The sequence below is a fragment of the Notolabrus celidotus genome, chromosome 14, assembly GCF_009762535.1.
Source record: "Notolabrus celidotus isolate fNotCel1 chromosome 14, fNotCel1.pri, whole genome shotgun sequence".
NCBI classification, from domain to species: domain Eukaryota; kingdom Metazoa; phylum Chordata; class Actinopteri; order Labriformes; family Labridae; genus Notolabrus; species Notolabrus celidotus.
The window spans coordinates 33,358,882-33,375,789 of record NC_048285.1 but is presented as its reverse complement, the minus strand read 5'-3'; the positions used below and the strand labels follow the sequence as shown (position 1 = coordinate 33,375,789).

General features: G+C 44.7%; 1 protein-coding gene across 1 annotated transcript; it reads left to right on the top strand.

Annotated features, from left to right (window-relative positions):
* The first annotated feature begins 1,665 nt into the window (after positions 1–1,665).
* Positions 1,666–15,956, top strand: si:ch211-137a8.4 (uncharacterized transmembrane protein DDB_G0289901). Its single transcript, XM_034701389.1, has 3 exons — positions 1,666–3,249; positions 7,601–8,122; positions 14,776–15,956. The coding sequence occupies exons 1-3, from the start codon at positions 1,872–1,874 to the stop codon at positions 14,796–14,798; spliced, it is 1,923 nt and encodes a 640-aa protein (XP_034557280.1). The 5' UTR covers positions 1,666–1,871; the 3' UTR covers positions 14,799–15,956.
* The last annotated feature ends 952 nt before the right edge of the window (positions 15,957–16,908 follow it).

Sequence of the window (16,908 nt, the reverse complement as noted above, 5' to 3'; positions counted from 1 at the left end):
GCTGGTTAAATCAGACACAGCAGGAAGGAGGAGCTGGGGTGGAGGCGGGCTGATGTTCTGTCGGCCAAGTTTGAATTCGGGGCCTTCCCAGTTTTTAATAACTGCTGGGTCCAACTTTCCTAGACCCGTAACGGTTTGATTACATCATCTAGACCAGTGACCACAGATCTTGATCCATTCTTGGGACCAAAAGGGAAGATATCATGAGACTGATTTTTGTGTTGGTTTGATGATTCTCTGTCAGACAAACACTATGTCACTAAAATGAGCCGTTTGAGCTGGATGAGGCTTTCACTCTCAGGGAAAGACTACTAACTATCAAGAGAAGCACCAGCTCAGGGTTTGTGAAAGGCAGGCAGAGCAGCAGCAAAGACCCCAGGGGTGCAGAACAGAGCGAGCATCAGTGACGATGCATATGACGCTGGTTAAATCAGACACAGCAGGAAGGAGGAGCTGGGGTGGAGGCGGGCTGATGTTCTGTCGGCCAAGTTTGAATTCGGGGCCTTCCCAGTTTTTAATAACTGCTGGGTCCAACTTTCCTAGACCCGTAACGGTTTGATTACATCATCTAGACCAGTGACCACAGATCTTGATCCATTCTTGGGACCAAAAGGGAAGATATCATGAGACTGATTTTTGTGTTGGTTTGATGGTTCTCTGTCAGACAAACACTATGTCACTAAAATAAGCCGTCTGAGCTGGATGAGACTTTCACACTCAGGGAAAGACTACTAAATATCCGGAGAAGCACCAGCTCAGGGCTCGTGAAAGGCAGGCAGAGCAGCAGCAAAGACCCCGGGGTACTGAACAGAGCGAGCATCAGTGATGATACGTATGACACTGGTTGAATCAGACACAGCGGAAAGGAGGAGCTGGGATGGAGGTGGGTTGATAGGGGCTGGTGTTGAGAGCAGCTGATGTTCTGTCGGCCGAGCTCGGCTTCGTGGCCTGTATGAACTGATGCTCTGCTCAATTTGTGTTCTTTTAAAAGTTCCAGGTCCAACTTTCTTAGACCCATAACAGTTTGATTAAGTCATCTTCAGGCTGAATGAACAGTTGTTGGAATCATACTTGGTCCCAAAAGGGAAGATATCATGAGCTGATGCTTCCTGCGTTGGTTTGACGGTTCTTCATCAGACATAACACCACGTCTCTAAAATAACCCGTCTGAGCGGGATGAGACTTTCACACTCAGGGAAAGACTACTAACTATCCGGAGGAGCACCAGCTCAGGGCCTGTGAAAGGAATCATCTGTGTATGTGAACCACCAGCTGATGAAAGTGGAGCTGAACACGCCCTTCAGAATACTAATGCAGCTGTTTGGGATGAGGGAGCTTTTATTGCGGCGGTCTGTTGCAAGTTTCACGTCCTCCAGCTTCAGTGGTTTCAATTAAAGAGAAGAAGTCAGAGGGTGCGAGTCCCACGTCGAATCATGCACGGTGTAAATCCAGGAAGTGTGACTGATTAGGAAACATCATAATTGCATTGCATTTCCCGCTGAGATCCTTTATTTTGTTACACCTCATTCCACATTCACAGCACAGTCTAGACCAGACTAATTGAGTGTCTACGGCGTTGATTCAGACTATTAACCATCTGTGCCTCTTCCTCTCTCTGCCCCCTTCTCACCCCCATTACCTCTTCGCCTCTCTCCGTCTCTCTGCAGGAGTTTGGGGGACTAGTAGGATGCTGAGTACCTTTCCTCCTCGCCACTGTTCTCCACCCTGCTCTCCATGACCTGAGAGCACCACCACAGCGGGAGGAACGAAACACCAGAAAGAGAGAGAGGAAGAGGAGGGCAGAAGGCCAGGGAAGGAAGGAAGGAACCCACTTTTTTTTGTTGTTCTTATTTTGTTTTCCTTTTCCCGAAATGGCGGCGACGGAGGCCAACGCGGCGCCGGTAGTCCAGGAAGACGGGAAAGCCCCTGAAAGCAAGCCGGCGGAGGCGGAGCAACCGACTAAAAACGCCAACGCAAACTCAGAGACTGTCAACAGCGAGGTTGTGGATAAAGATGGCACGGCTGTCAACAGCGAGGTAGTGGATAACAAAGAGACTGTGAATAACGACACAGCAGCAGCAGCAGCAGGAGCGACCGAGGAGGCGGAAGCAGCGGACGCAGAAGAGAGCGGCGAGGCAGCGGCTCCTCAGAGCTCAGAAAACGCCTCCTCCGCCGAGCCCAAGACCTCCTTCTTGGACTCCTTCCTCAACAAGAGCGGCCTGGGGAAGGTGATGGGAGGACGCAAGAAGAAGGAGCAGAGTTCAACGGCCGCCGGAGAAGAGAACGCAGCCGAAGGAGGCGAGAAGGAGGGAGAGAAAGGAGCCGAGGAGGCCGCAGCAGCAGCTGAGGGAGGAGCAGAAGGAGGTGCGGAAGGAGAGGCGGCGATTGAGAAAGCTCCAGAGAACGGCGAGAAAGAGGAGGAGAAGAAAGCGGAGAAGAGCAAACCTGCAGAGGCCAAATCCACAGTGCGGGATCTGATCAGGAAGCCCGTGGCGAGGATCTTCTCCCATCGCAGCACCGAGAAGAAGGATGGCGCAGAACCCCAGAAACCAGTAAAGGTCCGGTCCAAGTCCCTGGACCGGCTGGAGGACGCCGAAGCACTTAACACCACCGCTGACTCCACCATCGAGGAGGGAGGAGCAGCAGGAGGCGCAGAGGGTGGCGCGGAGGGAGGCGCAGAAGAAGAACAGAAAGCCTCGTCCTCTTCGGCGACCACCAAGCATATGAAGCGCTGGCATTCCTTCAAGAAGCTCATGGCTCAGAAGGCGCATAAGAAGAGCGCCGGAGGAGAGGACGGCAAAGAGGAGGGAGCGGACGGAGAAGGAGGCGGAGACTCCTCCACGTTGGACTCCAAGGAGTCGGGGCAGAAGAGGTGGAAGCTGAAACGTTCCTGGACATTCCAGGGCCTGAAGAGGGACCCGTCCATGGTCGGCATCAGCGGCAAGGCCAAGGGCTCCGACAAAGACTCTGCCGACAAGCCGGAGGACGGAGCGGCAGGAGTGGAGGAGGGCGAGGAGGCCAAGCCGGACGGAGGAGCGGAGGAGGCCAAGGCAGAGGGAGGAGAGGAGAAGGCCGAAGGAGGCGAGGAGGAGAAGGCGGCCGTGGCGGCGGCAGGAGGCGGGACGGTGACGCAACACGCCAACGAGATCTGGACATCCTTCAAGAAGCGTGTCATCCCAAAGTCCAAACGCGCCAACACGGAATGCGCCCCCAGCGCAGAGGACGACGCAGCGGCGGCTACCGCGTCGGGTAAGAGGACTTTTGTCTGACATATATTTAACATTTCATCACACAGACGATAGAGACGGTGAGATTCAGAGGTTATTAAGGTGCTTATGAACCTGGGGGTCACATTATTAATATTTAAGACTTCAGATGACTGTCAGGGTCATCTCTTTGAATTGCTTCAGTCAAGCTGGGAAACAGGCTGTAATGGCTGCAACGTAATCCTCGGAGGACGTGCTGCACCTCTAAAAGTTCTTGTTTTGTCCCTGACAGGCTCAGGTTGTTCCTCTAAGTGTCTGACAACTTTAAAGAAAGAGGAAGAGGATTATTTTAAAACAGAAAGGGGGGAAAAATGTAGTTTTAGCAAAGCGACCTATTGGGGCGCTGGTGGCCTAGCGGTCTAAGCGCCCCATGTAAAGAGGCTACAGTCCTCTTCACAGAGGTCGCCGGTTCCACTCCCGGTCCACCATTTGCTGCATGTCTTCCCCTGCTCTCTACTCCCCACATTTCCTGTCCCTCTTCAGCTGTCCTGTCAACAAAGGCCAAAAAGCCCCAAAATATACCTTAAAAAATACAACAATAAAGCCTATAAAATTAAAAGAAACTGCAATTCCTTTAATGTCCACTAGAGGCTAGCTCCAAACGCACACTAAGTCCCTTAACAACCATTCTTGGATGTCGATATTTACAGCAGAAATTGTTTCACATGTGGATTGTTTTTTAAATCATTCGTAGGTTACAAGCTTTGCAAAATGAGGCTTAAAAGGGGCGTGGCCTATTTAATTGAAAGGCTCCCCTGAACTCCTCTTGCTAGGTCGATTAAAAGCTAGGTTGGGTCAGGGGTTTCCAATATGGCGACCACCTTTTTTGGGCTTCAAAGTTCAGCTTTAGAAACCAATAGTGACGTCACTGATACTGCGTCCACGTGTAACCCTCAAAGACTGAGACAGGCGGCGGCGACTTGTTCTTAAATGTTTGCTAACTTTTGAAGCGCTAATCAACAAGCTTTAAAAACTTACAGCGGACATTCTCAGCTTTCCATTGATACCTCATCCAGCATATTCAAACTACATTCAGGAGAGTCTGGCACCCCCAAAGATGGTCTAGGTCTCAAACAGAAAACCCAGATCCAACACAGTATTTGTGAAAGCCCTACAAACCTGGTGGTAGTAAGGTGGAACTACTGCTTTGAGGGGAGCAGTGTAATGACTGTTTTTAGTCAGAATAGGAGTTGTCTTTAACGTTCCATGTGTAGTTGTTGGACAAACTTTGATCTGGTTTCTGTGCAGCCATCACAGTCAGTGTCAGGAACGCCACCTGAAAACATCTACTGGAAATGTTCCCAAACTTAAAGCCAAGGTTAAAAAATATCCCAACTCCTCTTTGAAGCTATCAGACATTCACTTGTCGGTACGCAGGAGTCTATTAGGTTTCATTAAATACCCCGGCTCACCAGAGTTCAACATGAACAGCGCTCAAATATTCAGACTCAGAGGCTGACAGCGTGTTCACACTCGTTCCGTGTCTGTCCTTGTCCGGGGAGCACAGACAGGAGTTAGTGGCTTGCTAACTCTAGGGGAGGGAATGTAATTGAACATTCTCCCAAATAAAATATTCAACATCTGATGTGAAATTCAAATCTCACTGCGGCTTCAGTCAACAGCGAGTACTAAATTTAACTTACTTTCTACCCCTGGCAGAGAGAGAGGAGTGGAACAAAAACACACAGCCCACAGCTCTTTGAGTTTCTCCTTCAAAGGAGGAGACTCATGTTGTTTTAAACACACAGGCTGGTTTCAGCTTCACCTGTGATTAACTCTTCTTCTGTTAAAAGAACGGGAGTCAGGAACAGGTGAGGTGCTGATCGTGCAGCTCTAAAATAATACAACTACAGAGCTGAGCACTAACGATGCTTTTTTATTTTCCAGAGGAGAGTTCTACCTGTAGTTTCAGAGAGAGGAAAGTTACACCTCTGGTTTTCACATAACTAAAAATACAGATGCATTGAAGACGACACTCAAGGGTACCTTAAAACAAGCTGAACCACAGCTTTTAAACACAGGGTCGACTGAAACAGACACAAAGGTGATCCTGAAACAGATGCTAAAGCTTACCTTGAAATGCATCCTGACAAGGTACCTGGATACTTATCTTAAAGGGTTCCTGAAACAAACTTGACCAAACGCCTGAAATAGGTTCTGAAGGGTACCTCAAAACAGATCCTCAATCCGAAAATGAAACCCACGTGAAAGGGTACATTAAAACGGACTTCTTACAAGTAAGAAAGTAGGACAACAACCTTCAGAGAGAGGCTTATTGGTCTACTTAAACAGACGTGAAGGGGATCCTGAAATAAATGCCAAAAAGTACCTTGGGTACCTTAAAGCAGACCAGATGTTATAAGGAAAGAAATATGTCTAGAGAGATGGTAAAGGCTATCCTGAAACAGATGTGGAGGGGATTCTGTAAAAGATGCTAAAGGGTACCTCAAACAAGTGCAGAAATGTTTCTGGAAGCTGGCCTTAAAGGGATATTAAAACCCACATGAAAGGGTACCTTAAAGCAGACCAGATGTTACAAGGAAAGAAATATATCTAGAGATGTCTAAAGGCTATCCTGAAACAGATGTAAGGAGGATCCTAAAAGAATGCTGAAGGATACCTTGCAGTAGACTGCAAAGGGTACCTTGAAACAACGCTAAAGGGTACTTCAAAATGGATTTAAATTTAAGGAAGCAACCTTAAATTCACCGCAAGTGGCTACCCTGACAGATGTTTGGGGGATTCTGTAAAAGATGCTAAAGGGTACCTCAAACAAGTGCAGATTTCTGGAAACATATCCTTAAAGAGATATTGAAACCCACATGAAAGGGTGCCATGAAACAGACTTTTTACAAGTAAGACAGTTGGAAAACAACCTTCATAGAGAGGCTAATTGGTCTACTTAAACAGATGTGAAGGTGATCTTGAAATAAATGCCAAAAACTACTTCAGGTACCTTAAAGCAGATCAGATGTTATAAGGAAAGAAATATATCTAGAGAGATGTCTAAAGGCTATCCTGAAACAGATGTAAGGAGGATCCTAAAAGAATGCTGAAGGATACCTTGCAATAGAGCACAAAGGGTACCTTGAAACCACTCTAAAGGGTACCTAAAAATGGATTGAAATTTAAGGAAGCAACCTCACTGCAGTGGCTGCCCTGACAGATGTGAAGGGGATTCTGTAAAAGATGCTAAAGGGTACCTCAAACAAGTGCGAGATATAGTGAGATATTGAAACCCACATGAAAGGGTACCATGAAACAGACTTTTTACAAGTAAGAAAGTTGGAAAACAACCTTCATAGAGAGGCTAATTGGTCTACTTAAACAGACGTGAAGGTGATCTTGAAATAAATGCCATAAACTACTTCAGGTACCTTAAAGCAGACCAGATGTTACAAGGAAGGAAATATGTCTAGAGAGATGGTAAAGGCTATCCTGAAACAGAAGTAGAGGAGATTCTGTAAAAGATGCTAAAGGGTACCTCAAACAAGTGTAGCAATGATTCTGGAAACATATCCTTAAAGAGATATTTAAACCCACATAAAAGGGTACCTTGAAACAGACTTTATAATTATGAATTAGACAGTTGGAAAACAACCTTCAGAGAGAGGCTAATGGGTTTACTTAAACAGACGGGAAGATGATCCTGAAATAAACCCTAAAAAAATCTAAGAAGTACTTTGGGTACCTTAAAACAGACCAGATGTTATAAGGAAATAAATATATCTAAAGAGATGACAAAGGCTATCCTGAATAATCCCCAAAATAATGCTGAAGGATACCTTGCAATAGAGCACAAAGGGTACCTTGAAACCATGCTGAAGGGTACCTCGAAACGGATTTAAATTTAAACTGAGAAGGAAGACAACAAACTTAAATTCTGGACACAGATGTGAAGGGGAAACCAAAATAGATCCTGAGGGGTACCTCGAAACAGTTGAAGAAAGGTTTCTGAAAACAGATCTTTAAAGAGATATTGAAACCAACATTAAAGGTACCTTGAAACAGACTCAATTAAATTAGAGAGTTGGAAAACAACCTTCAGAGAGATGCTAACAGGTAAAGACACATTTAGACTAACAGGTACCTTGAGACGTCTCAAACAGCTCGTGAGAAAGGGACAAAAAGAGAATTGAATGGATGTAAGAAATGAACTCAAAAAGGTACCTAGAAGCAGACCAGAAACCTTCCTGGTTTTCAGTTTGAGACATCAGTTCTGGTCTGTATTTGATAACCCGAGGATGACATTATGATTCATATCTGTAGGATAATAAAATGATGTCTTATGATTAATACAAAGCTCTAACCCTGAACTGTCGTCCTCCCTCCAGGTGAAGACGGGGCGGCCGAGGAGGGCAAAGACGCCAAGTCAGCCAAGGCCAAGCGGTCACACTTCGGCCGTGCAGTTTCCCTGAAGAACTTCATCCTGCGGAAGGGCAAGTCCACCAGCGTGGACATGGGCGAGGGCGCCAAGGAGGAGGAGGAGGAGGCCACGGAGGCGGCAGAGGGAGTAGAAACGGCAGAGGAAGCCGGCGCCGAAGGCGAAGCTGCCAAAGAGGAGAGCAACGACAAAGACGCGGCGGCGGCGACCGAGAAGACGGAGGAGGAGCCGGAGAGCGCGGCGGAGCCGGCCAAGGAGGCGAAGGAGGCGGAGAAGACGCCGGCCGACGCTCCCGTGACCAACGGGGAGAACGGCTGCTCCAACGGCACGGGGGAGGAGCACGCCACACACAATCACCAGGACGAGGAGAAGACAACGGGGGGCAGCCCCGTGAAGAAGAGCAAGGAGGCGGGAGGGGCGAAAGAGGAGGCCAACGCTAAGATCATCAACGCCACGGCGGCTGTGAACAGCGGTGAGTTACAGCACGCCGACCGGGACTCTGACGAGCCACACAACAGCAGCAGCAACAAAGAAGGAGATACTAACAACAGACAAGAACCAAAACAAGCACCAGTACTAACAAACGTTAGCATTACAATCACAGAGCCTGACGTAACGATAGCTGTTAGCTGGGAGGAGGAGGAGGAGGAGGAAGAGGAGGAGGAGGAGGAGGAGGGGCAGAGAGAGGAGGCGGGGTCTCCACTAAATGGAGGTTATAACAAAGGGGCGTGTGACCAGGGCGAGGAGGAGGAGGAGGAGGAGGATGAGATGAGGAAGAGGGATTTAAGGGAGGCAGCGGTGGCCATCGTTCAGAACGTGATGTCAGCAGCGACTGACCAATTAGAGAGAGAGCTCTGCTTCGACAACGGTCTGAACGGGTGTTACGACGCTGACATGCGTTACTGAACCTCACACTCACGCACAGATTAACACGAGCGTGGGAACACTCTCACCGCTTCAACGTGCCAAATGTAAAGTCACACGAATCAGCACAAGCTAACGAGAACACGGACGCATGCTAACACACATTCCTGATATAGAGTTTGATCTATATTTATAAAACAAGCTTATTCTTTCTGAGATTAATGACCTGGTCCATTTGAAAGACCACGTGTGTGTTACTTTAAGACCTGGAAGTTAGCCTAGCTTAGCATAAAGACTGCATTGGAAACTACTTGGCTTGCGTAGCTCCTCAAAAAGTCACGAACAAACTAATTTTATTGTTTCTTAGTTGTATTGAACATGAAGTGCTGTTATAAAACATCAAGAGAGTGGCTTTTTTTCAATTATTTTTAACTTAAATTAGTCATTTCAGTCGTTTTAAAGCATAAAGGTGCATTTCAACCAAGAGTCTGAACTAAAAGGTTCCTGGTCCCCCATTGTTGTCTGCGTTTCGACCGCGGGCTGAAATCCCGGGTAGATTGTGTAAATCAGGCCAGTGACGTATGGAGGAAAAAAGTAAATGCACTACACCACCAGACCAGTAGAGGGCAGTAACACAAAGAGGAATGCCATTCATCAAAGATGACACCATAGAAGCAGACGGGCAGGCAGGTATCATTATGAGCAACACAACAGTTAGCCTGTTAGCATGAAGAGACTCAGCTGGTCTGTTTTAGATGGTGCTATATTTCATCACAGATGGATTCACTGAATCAACACGTGAGAGGAGATAAGCGCGAGTAGCAAAGACGTTTCAACACGGCTTTAAAATCCTTTTGAACTCAAAAAGCCGTGATCGCAGAGATCGGCCGGTGTTTTGGTTTAAACGGCGACCCTGTTAACTGGAGACTCTCAGCCGGATGCATCCCTCATAAACGTCTTTAGACCATCATTAAATATCTGATGAGGATATTTTGAAATCTTAATAAAAACTAAACTAGTTTGCATTCCCAGGAACTCCCTCTGTGTTTCAACAGCTGTGTAAACTCCACAAACACTGACACGTTCAGCTGAAGGTCTCCAGTTTACAGGGTCACTTTTAAAACCGGAACACCGGGAGGAGAGACGCATTCACGGTGGGCTGAGAGAAGACTACTGTTACAAGCTGCTAAATCAAGAGAATCACAGCTTCTTCTTTTGAAAAGTACACACACATACAAAAAAGATAGAACAAATAAAAACTAATGAAAGAAAGAGAAATCAAGTGAATCACAGATGGAAAAAAACACAATGACTGTGAATGGTTTTTGGAAAAAATTGAAAAAAAAAAAAAAATTTGAACAAAAAATTTTGAAAACCAAATTTGAAAAACATTTTTGAAAAAAAAATTTGAGAAAAAAAATTTTGACAAAAAAAAATTTGACAAAATTTTTTTTTACAAAAAATGTTTTGTCACATTTTTTTTTGACAAAAAAATTTTGACAAAAAAGTGGACCCTGTCGAAAAAATTAATTTACCTCAAACTTGAAATTGTGCTCCAAAAGCAGAAAAACATGGAAAAAAGTGAAAATGTTGTGCCTGCAGTTTAAAACATGGAAAAAGCAATGAATGAATCAACACAAACACTGACACTTTCAGCTGAAGGTCTCCAGTTTACAGGGTCACTTTTAAAACCGGAACACCGGGAGGAGAGACGCATTCACGGTGGGCTGAGAGAAGACTACTGTTACAAGCTGCTAAATCAAGAGAATCACAGCTTCTTCTTTTGAAAAGTACTACCACTCTAGCAGGGGCTTTTTAGGGGGGAGATTATCTACCCCTGAACTAAATTTAGACCCTGGGTCCACCGGTCCAAACGCACGTAGTTCAGGGGTAAAGATCCTGCGGTCGAAATGCCCCTTAAGTGTCAAACATTTTCAGCTGTTTTTGACGTTTGTGGCAGGAAATGACAGACCAGCTTGGGGTTGTTGTGCTAAGCTAAGCTAAATACGTCTTTGAAATAATGTGCATAAGATATATTTTGAGTTCCAGACACACAAAAGCACTTTTATGCAGAACCACGTATACATAGGCATGTTTACTTCCCCGGGAGGATTGCATGATGAGAATATCGCATAGTTCTTCCTGAATCCCTTTAAAGACTCTGTCCTGTATTTGTTACATAAATGTTTGTTCACAAGTAAAAACCAGCAAGTGTTTTAAAGGAGGAGAGATTAAAAAGAGAGAGAGAGAGAAGCATCCCTTTCATTACTGCCTTCTTATTCTATTAAAATGTCAAGTTCACGAGCAGCCGAACAGTCAAACCATTTAACGATAACATGGGATCAGGTGATGAGCACAGATTCCCAGGGCAGCTACAGTTGAAGGTTGACTCTTCGTGAACCAGAACAAAAATATAAATATCCAATTACACGCTGCAGGACCCGGCCGGTCAGAGAGCGAGCTCACATGAAACATCTCTTCAATAAGAGGCTCAGCAGCAGCAAAGAGAGAAATCAGTGATGAGATGTTTCTTTGCTCCTTTCACTCCTTTTTTCATGTTCCCGCTCAGAGCCGCTCAGAGCCGCTGGACACTGAACATCAGGAGGGGAAGCACCTCTGAACCAGAAGGTGATCTTTTCCCCCCTCCATTATTTATCACTTCCCAGCCTCCGCTCCATTCAGGAGCAGTGTGAGGTTCAGTGTCCGGCATCCCGCCTCACTTTGATCTAAAACCGCCCGACAGATGTTTGAAGGGAAGCGCCGCTGCGGCTCCCGCTGCTGCTGCTGCTGTGAGATGTTACCTGAGGACTCTGAGGAGCTCACAGTGATTTGTTCAAATTGAACAGGTAGCTTTGGTGTGAGGGAGGGAGGCTGGAAAATGAACATTTCTACACAGTACTGAAGAAACGCACCAGCAACTGATTTATTGACAATATGAGGTTCAAAGGAAACTAAGAAGCACATCAGATAGGACAGGAAAACCACTCAACATGACACTACAACAACTACATGAACGACACACTTTGACATCCCTGTGGGGAAATTTGTCTTGGACACAAGTTCTGCACACGCTCAGCAACCGCCACAATAAGAATCCACATGTAAACACATCAAACGCACATTATTAACATCGCACAAGCTCTGCACAAAGCAACATAAAGAAGAGAGAACGATCAGAGCATCATGAAACTATTGCACAAGCTGTACCGCCTCAAGAAACATCTTTAACTTTTAAAGGAAGGGGGGCACAGAGGAGGTTTTAAAGAGGTTCAGTCTGTGTTAGAGGACAAGAGACGGGTTAGACCATAAAGTGTCCAGAGTTCTGCATTTCTGCATTATCTTATCAGATCAGCAGGATAGGATGGGAGGGTCTTTGTCTTTACGCCTTCCTGAAGTGACCAATAAATACGCTGTGATTACAGAGCAGCACAAATAAAAGTTTAACAGCTTCTTTATGGTGCAGAAAATGTGCTCCAACAACAGGCTTAGGTGTCAAGATTGGAAATCCTGAAATTCCTGACTGTGTGTTCACTTATTCAGTTTCATAGAACTGTAAATCTGGGTCAAAGAACTGCCTTCATGTTGGGTAAAAAGCAAGGTTAGAGAAAGGTGTTTTTAGTTTCAGTTTCCAAGCATCATTTGAGAACACTATAGGCTTCACTGTTGATAGGTAGGACTAATGCATGATCAACAGCTGCTGATTTACTGTGCAGGAAACAAACACAGCATCCTCAATCAGAGTCCAGCCATCAACTCACACAAACAGATGAAGCATGAATACTTCTTGCAAAAAAACAATTTGTAATTTGTTTTTATCAAAGGCCTTTACTTTCTTAAAGTCAGACAGAAAAGGCAGAAGCAAGTTTATTTATATTGCTCATTTTAACACCAAAATGTAAAGTGCTTCACGTGAGCAGGGGCGGATTATTTCAACATGGGGGGGCATAACTGGGGCTCGGACATTCATAGGTTTTTCATGCATGATAAATGAATTACATTTATTTAACTCTCCTGTCTGACTTCAAACACCTGAAATACAGATGTTATATTCCTCTGAATATATATACAACTTTAAAAGGGAATACAACAAAACAGCAACTTAAGTAATCTTTTGTGCTGAAATCTTTCAGGACTTAAGTTGGACAGAAGAAAAGGTGGCACATTTAAATGTAGGGAAAGCGTCTTTAAGGCAGCTGAAATAATTGATTTCAACATCTCTGATAAGGCTAGATAGCCAATCATGGTTGAGGATTTAAGGGTGGCCCATCCAATTTTAGGGGGTTGGGGTCACGGTCACCACAGGCTATCCTTTGGCTCCGCCCCTGCACATTAGACTGAAATAAAACAGACAAAAGTCAGAGAAAAATCAATAATATCAGACGTTTTAAGGATCATTCAATAAAACCGTACGATGAAGTCAAAGAGAAAATGAAAATCGCCAAAAACTGAAGGGTTAAATTGAAGATGGTTTTAAAATACAAGCCTTAAAGGTGACATATCATGCAAAATGGACTTTTTAATGGTTCTCTCCCTGAAATATGTGTCCCTGTCTACAAACCCCCTGAAAAGTCAAAGAATCCATTCTGCCCCTGTTCTGATTTCTCCACCTTTCTGTAAATGTGTGCTGAAACCAGCCGTTTCAGTTTTCAGTGTTTTTCATACGTCACAACGCCATCCGGTCTGTAACAGGAAGTCAGAGCTCGGAGCTTGTTCAGCCCATAGACTGTATAAAATACAACTCAACCCCTCCTCCGTTTTTCATTCCCTGCACACATGTGTGCTAACAAGGAGCTTAGGAGGGAGGCATGCTAGTTGTAGGCTGTCTTAATAAACACAGAGGTCGGTTTGACTCCCCACGTCTGCAGATTTGAAGATCTAGTGGAGGATTTTTATTTATCATGGATAAGTGCTAGCGCTAATTAGCATAGCCACATAGCTACATGTTGGTAGCTGTGTACCAAGACACACGTCGACATGCTGACAAATAAAACAACAAGAAACACTAAATCTGTGACCAATGGTTCAGAAAGGTCCTGCTGCAGGCGCCTCTCCGTCAGGATCAGATTCTGGATCAGATTCAGAGGGTTGAAGTAACGCGGGTCTGTGAGCAGCCGTGTATATTCAGCCAACATGTAAACATTAGATCCACGTGCTGGACAGCCGAGGCCACACCCACTTCCTGAGGGGGCGTGGTCAGAGAGAAAACAGAGTGTTCTGAGGAGGACTGAAGAAGAGGGTTTTTCAGGCAGACCAGAATCTGATTTCAAAGAGTTTTTTTGAGCATAAACTTTAAAGACATGTTTTGGGAACCTCTTAGACCAATATATGTTGATGAGAAATGCGTGATATGTCACCTTTAAAGTGACAGTGCAGTGTTGCCAAAAGAGCTCGGTGTGCAGCTTTGTCCACAGGGGGCGCCAAAGACAACACAAACAAAGTTCCCTACTGGAGCTTTAAAGGAACCGAGAGTCTCAGCTGACCGGACGTTCTCAGGGAGTTTGTTCCTGATAGTTTCTCCATCATAAAGACGAAAACATTCGTATGACACAGAGATTAACTCCGCCCTCAGACCCTCCACCTCCACTCCGCTCCATGAGTCGGCCTGCTGCTTCCTCTTTAACTAGCCGTAGCTCAGATAGTTAGCTCTCTGTTTGCTGCGGAGGAGAAAAGCTGGTTTAGTAGACATCAATAGAGTTGAGTCCATCAACGGATTAGTGCGGGCAAAATCAAAGTGTCACGGAGCCTCTCTCTTCAACAAGCCAGATTAACTAGCCCTCTCTCTCTCTCTCTCTCTCTCTCTCTCTCTCTCTCTCTGTCTCTCTCTCTCTCTCTCTCTCTCTCTCTCTCCCTCTCTCCCTCTCTCTCTCTCTCTCTCTCTCTCTGGGTGGGGGGGGGGGCAGACACATATACAGACAGATGACACACCAGAGGGCGGGCGGTGTTTTCATTTCAGGGAAAAATGTACAGGAAGGCGAGAAATGTGAAGTCAGGTGGAGGTTGTTTGTCCTCCTCTCTCTCCTCCTCTTTCTGTGAAGACTCTGTCATATTTATCCTGAAGCTGTTGTTGTTGTTGTTGTTGTTGTTGTTTACTTTGTGTACGTCCTTAAAAATAACTTAAACTAACCCAGCCACATCTGTACTAAACCACTAAACACACATACAACATGTAACCCTTTTTATATGACTGTTCTTTATTCTTATTATTCTCCGTTTTCTATTTTTTAATACATTTTTTCAATCTCTTCTGTTATCATTTACCAGACAAAAAGGCGGGAAACGTGTGAGGCCACACAAAGAGGATTAGAACTGCCCGGGATTCGCTGAGCAAGGAGCTCTGAGCCCCGCCCCCCCCTCACCACCCTCACCCTCACCCTCACCCTAACCCCTCCTCCTCCTCCTCCTCCCTGCCCTTCCTCCTCTCTCCCTTCATCCCTCCTCCCGAATAAACGGAGTAATCACGTGTAAACAGATCACCACGGTGAGAACGAGAGAGAGAGAGAGAGAGATTGAGAGAATGAGAAAGATGCAATTCATGTAGAAGAGAAGTGAGAATTAATAATCACTCAGAAAGCAATAATTCAAGCCCCTCTTCCTCTTTTCATCCCCCTCTCCATGATCCATCCATCCATCCCTCCGTCCGATGCATTTACATACAAACATGTACATCCAGTGTTTTTATTTTTTCTTTGCTTGTCTGTGAGATTTTATATTGTCTACGAGAGAAAAAGAAAAATGCAGAAATGTAAAAAATGAAAATCGAGACATTCCACCCCCTCCCTCCCTTTTCTCCCCCCTCCTCTCCCTCCGCCCGCCGTCCTATTTTCCCTCCTACTTAACTCTGCTCTCTGTCTCTGCCGACTCCTGATTGGTGGATTTAAAGAACAAAAAAAAAAAAAAAAAAGAAGACTGTTAGTTTTATATTGACGGCCATTTTGGTTTGTAGTCCCCCCCCCCTACCCCTTCTTCTCAACCTCCCCCTTCCTCTTCCTCTTCCTCCCTCCTCCCTCATCCGCCCCCAGTAGATATTTGACAGTACAGCAGGATCATGTTGCTACAGTATATAAACTGCCCTGAGGACTGCCACTTCCCAACCAACACTGCAATGTCTTCAGCTCTGTGTGTTTAATGTTTTTAGACTGTTATATTGTGTACATGACTTAAAAAAAAAACAACAAAAAAAAAAGGAAAAAATCACCATCAGATATTAAAAGTCAAATGTTTGTTTTTTTTCCTGTTCGGTTTGGAATTTTTCTCTTTTTTTCTTTCTTGTTTTATTTTCTAAAAACACATCTTCTCACTGTTCCTGCAGTCTGATGATATGCTGTAATTAAAAAATAATAAGAATAATGATGATGATGTTTTGTTGGTCCAAGTTTTCACATGTCCGCTAGCAAATTGTCAAGAAAAAATAGTACAATAAAGACTAAAATCTAACAACTAAACTGCAAGTCATTGTGGGCTTCTTCTATTTTTAACATGCATGATTGAAGGGGGGGCGGGGCCAAGGGGGGGGCAGGGGGTTACACGCTGGCACGCCATTGGATGCTCATTAATCTGTGTATCGATAATCTCATCCCTTTACGTAATGGGCGCAATAATACGAGATTTCTTTGTATTAAAGTAGATCTGTATGAATTATCTGGCAGCAGGCGGGGGGGGCGTCCATATGCCAGCTACAGGCCTTACACACCAACGCTGCCACTCTATATTTATATCACACACATGTGGATTCATCTCACAGGGCGCCACACCTTCAGTTTTTATATTCCTGCAGGTTGCACAAAGCACAACATCTCTGTGTTTAATTAAAAGAATAATATTAAATCTTATTTTGGTGCATTTTTTGGTGTATTTTCACCTCAGAGGAAATCCTCATGTTGGGATATTTTGGGGCCGTGTGTTCCTGATCCCAGTGTTGTGACATCCTGCAGGGTTATCAGTGAAATCTGAGTGGTCTCTGGAGGATTATCAGGATACATGATATTTATTTGTATACATAAATCTCCAATAAAAAGGGATTTGAGTGCAAAGGGCAGGGAGAGGTAATTTCCTCAGTGTGGAGGCGAGGGAGCGACATGAAGGAGACGAATAAGAGGAACAAATAGGAAGGGATGGTTCAGTAAATATTATTCAAAAATATATGTGAAGAGAAAAATACAAGAATATAAGACGGCTAGTTACATTTTGAATATGAAAATTTAAAAAAGAAAATTAAATATACAGATGAAATGATGAGAGAATATTAAATTAACAAGAGAAATGTAAATTTTAGGAAAACAATTAAACAAAAAACAGACATTGTTAAACGAATTTATGAGAAATCTAATTCTATTTAAATTTTAGTGTTCAAGGTTTCTTTATTTGCACCTGACAAAGTAAACTGTAACACCAGTA

Excerpts from the sequence above, each read along its gene's own strand:
- si:ch211-137a8.4 (XM_034701389.1), top strand. The coding sequence starts at position 1,872 with ATGGCGGCGACGGAGGCCAACGCGGCGCCGGTAGTCCAGGAAGACGGG. Across the intron at positions 3,250-7,600 it reads AGCGGCGGCTACCGCGTCGG|GTGAAGACGGGGCGGCCGAG; the intron begins GTAAGAGGACTT and ends TCCTCCCTCCAG. Across the intron at positions 8,123-14,775 it reads CACGGCGGCTGTGAACAGCG|ACAAAAAGGCGGGAAACGTG; the intron begins GTGAGTTACAGC and ends ATCATTTACCAG.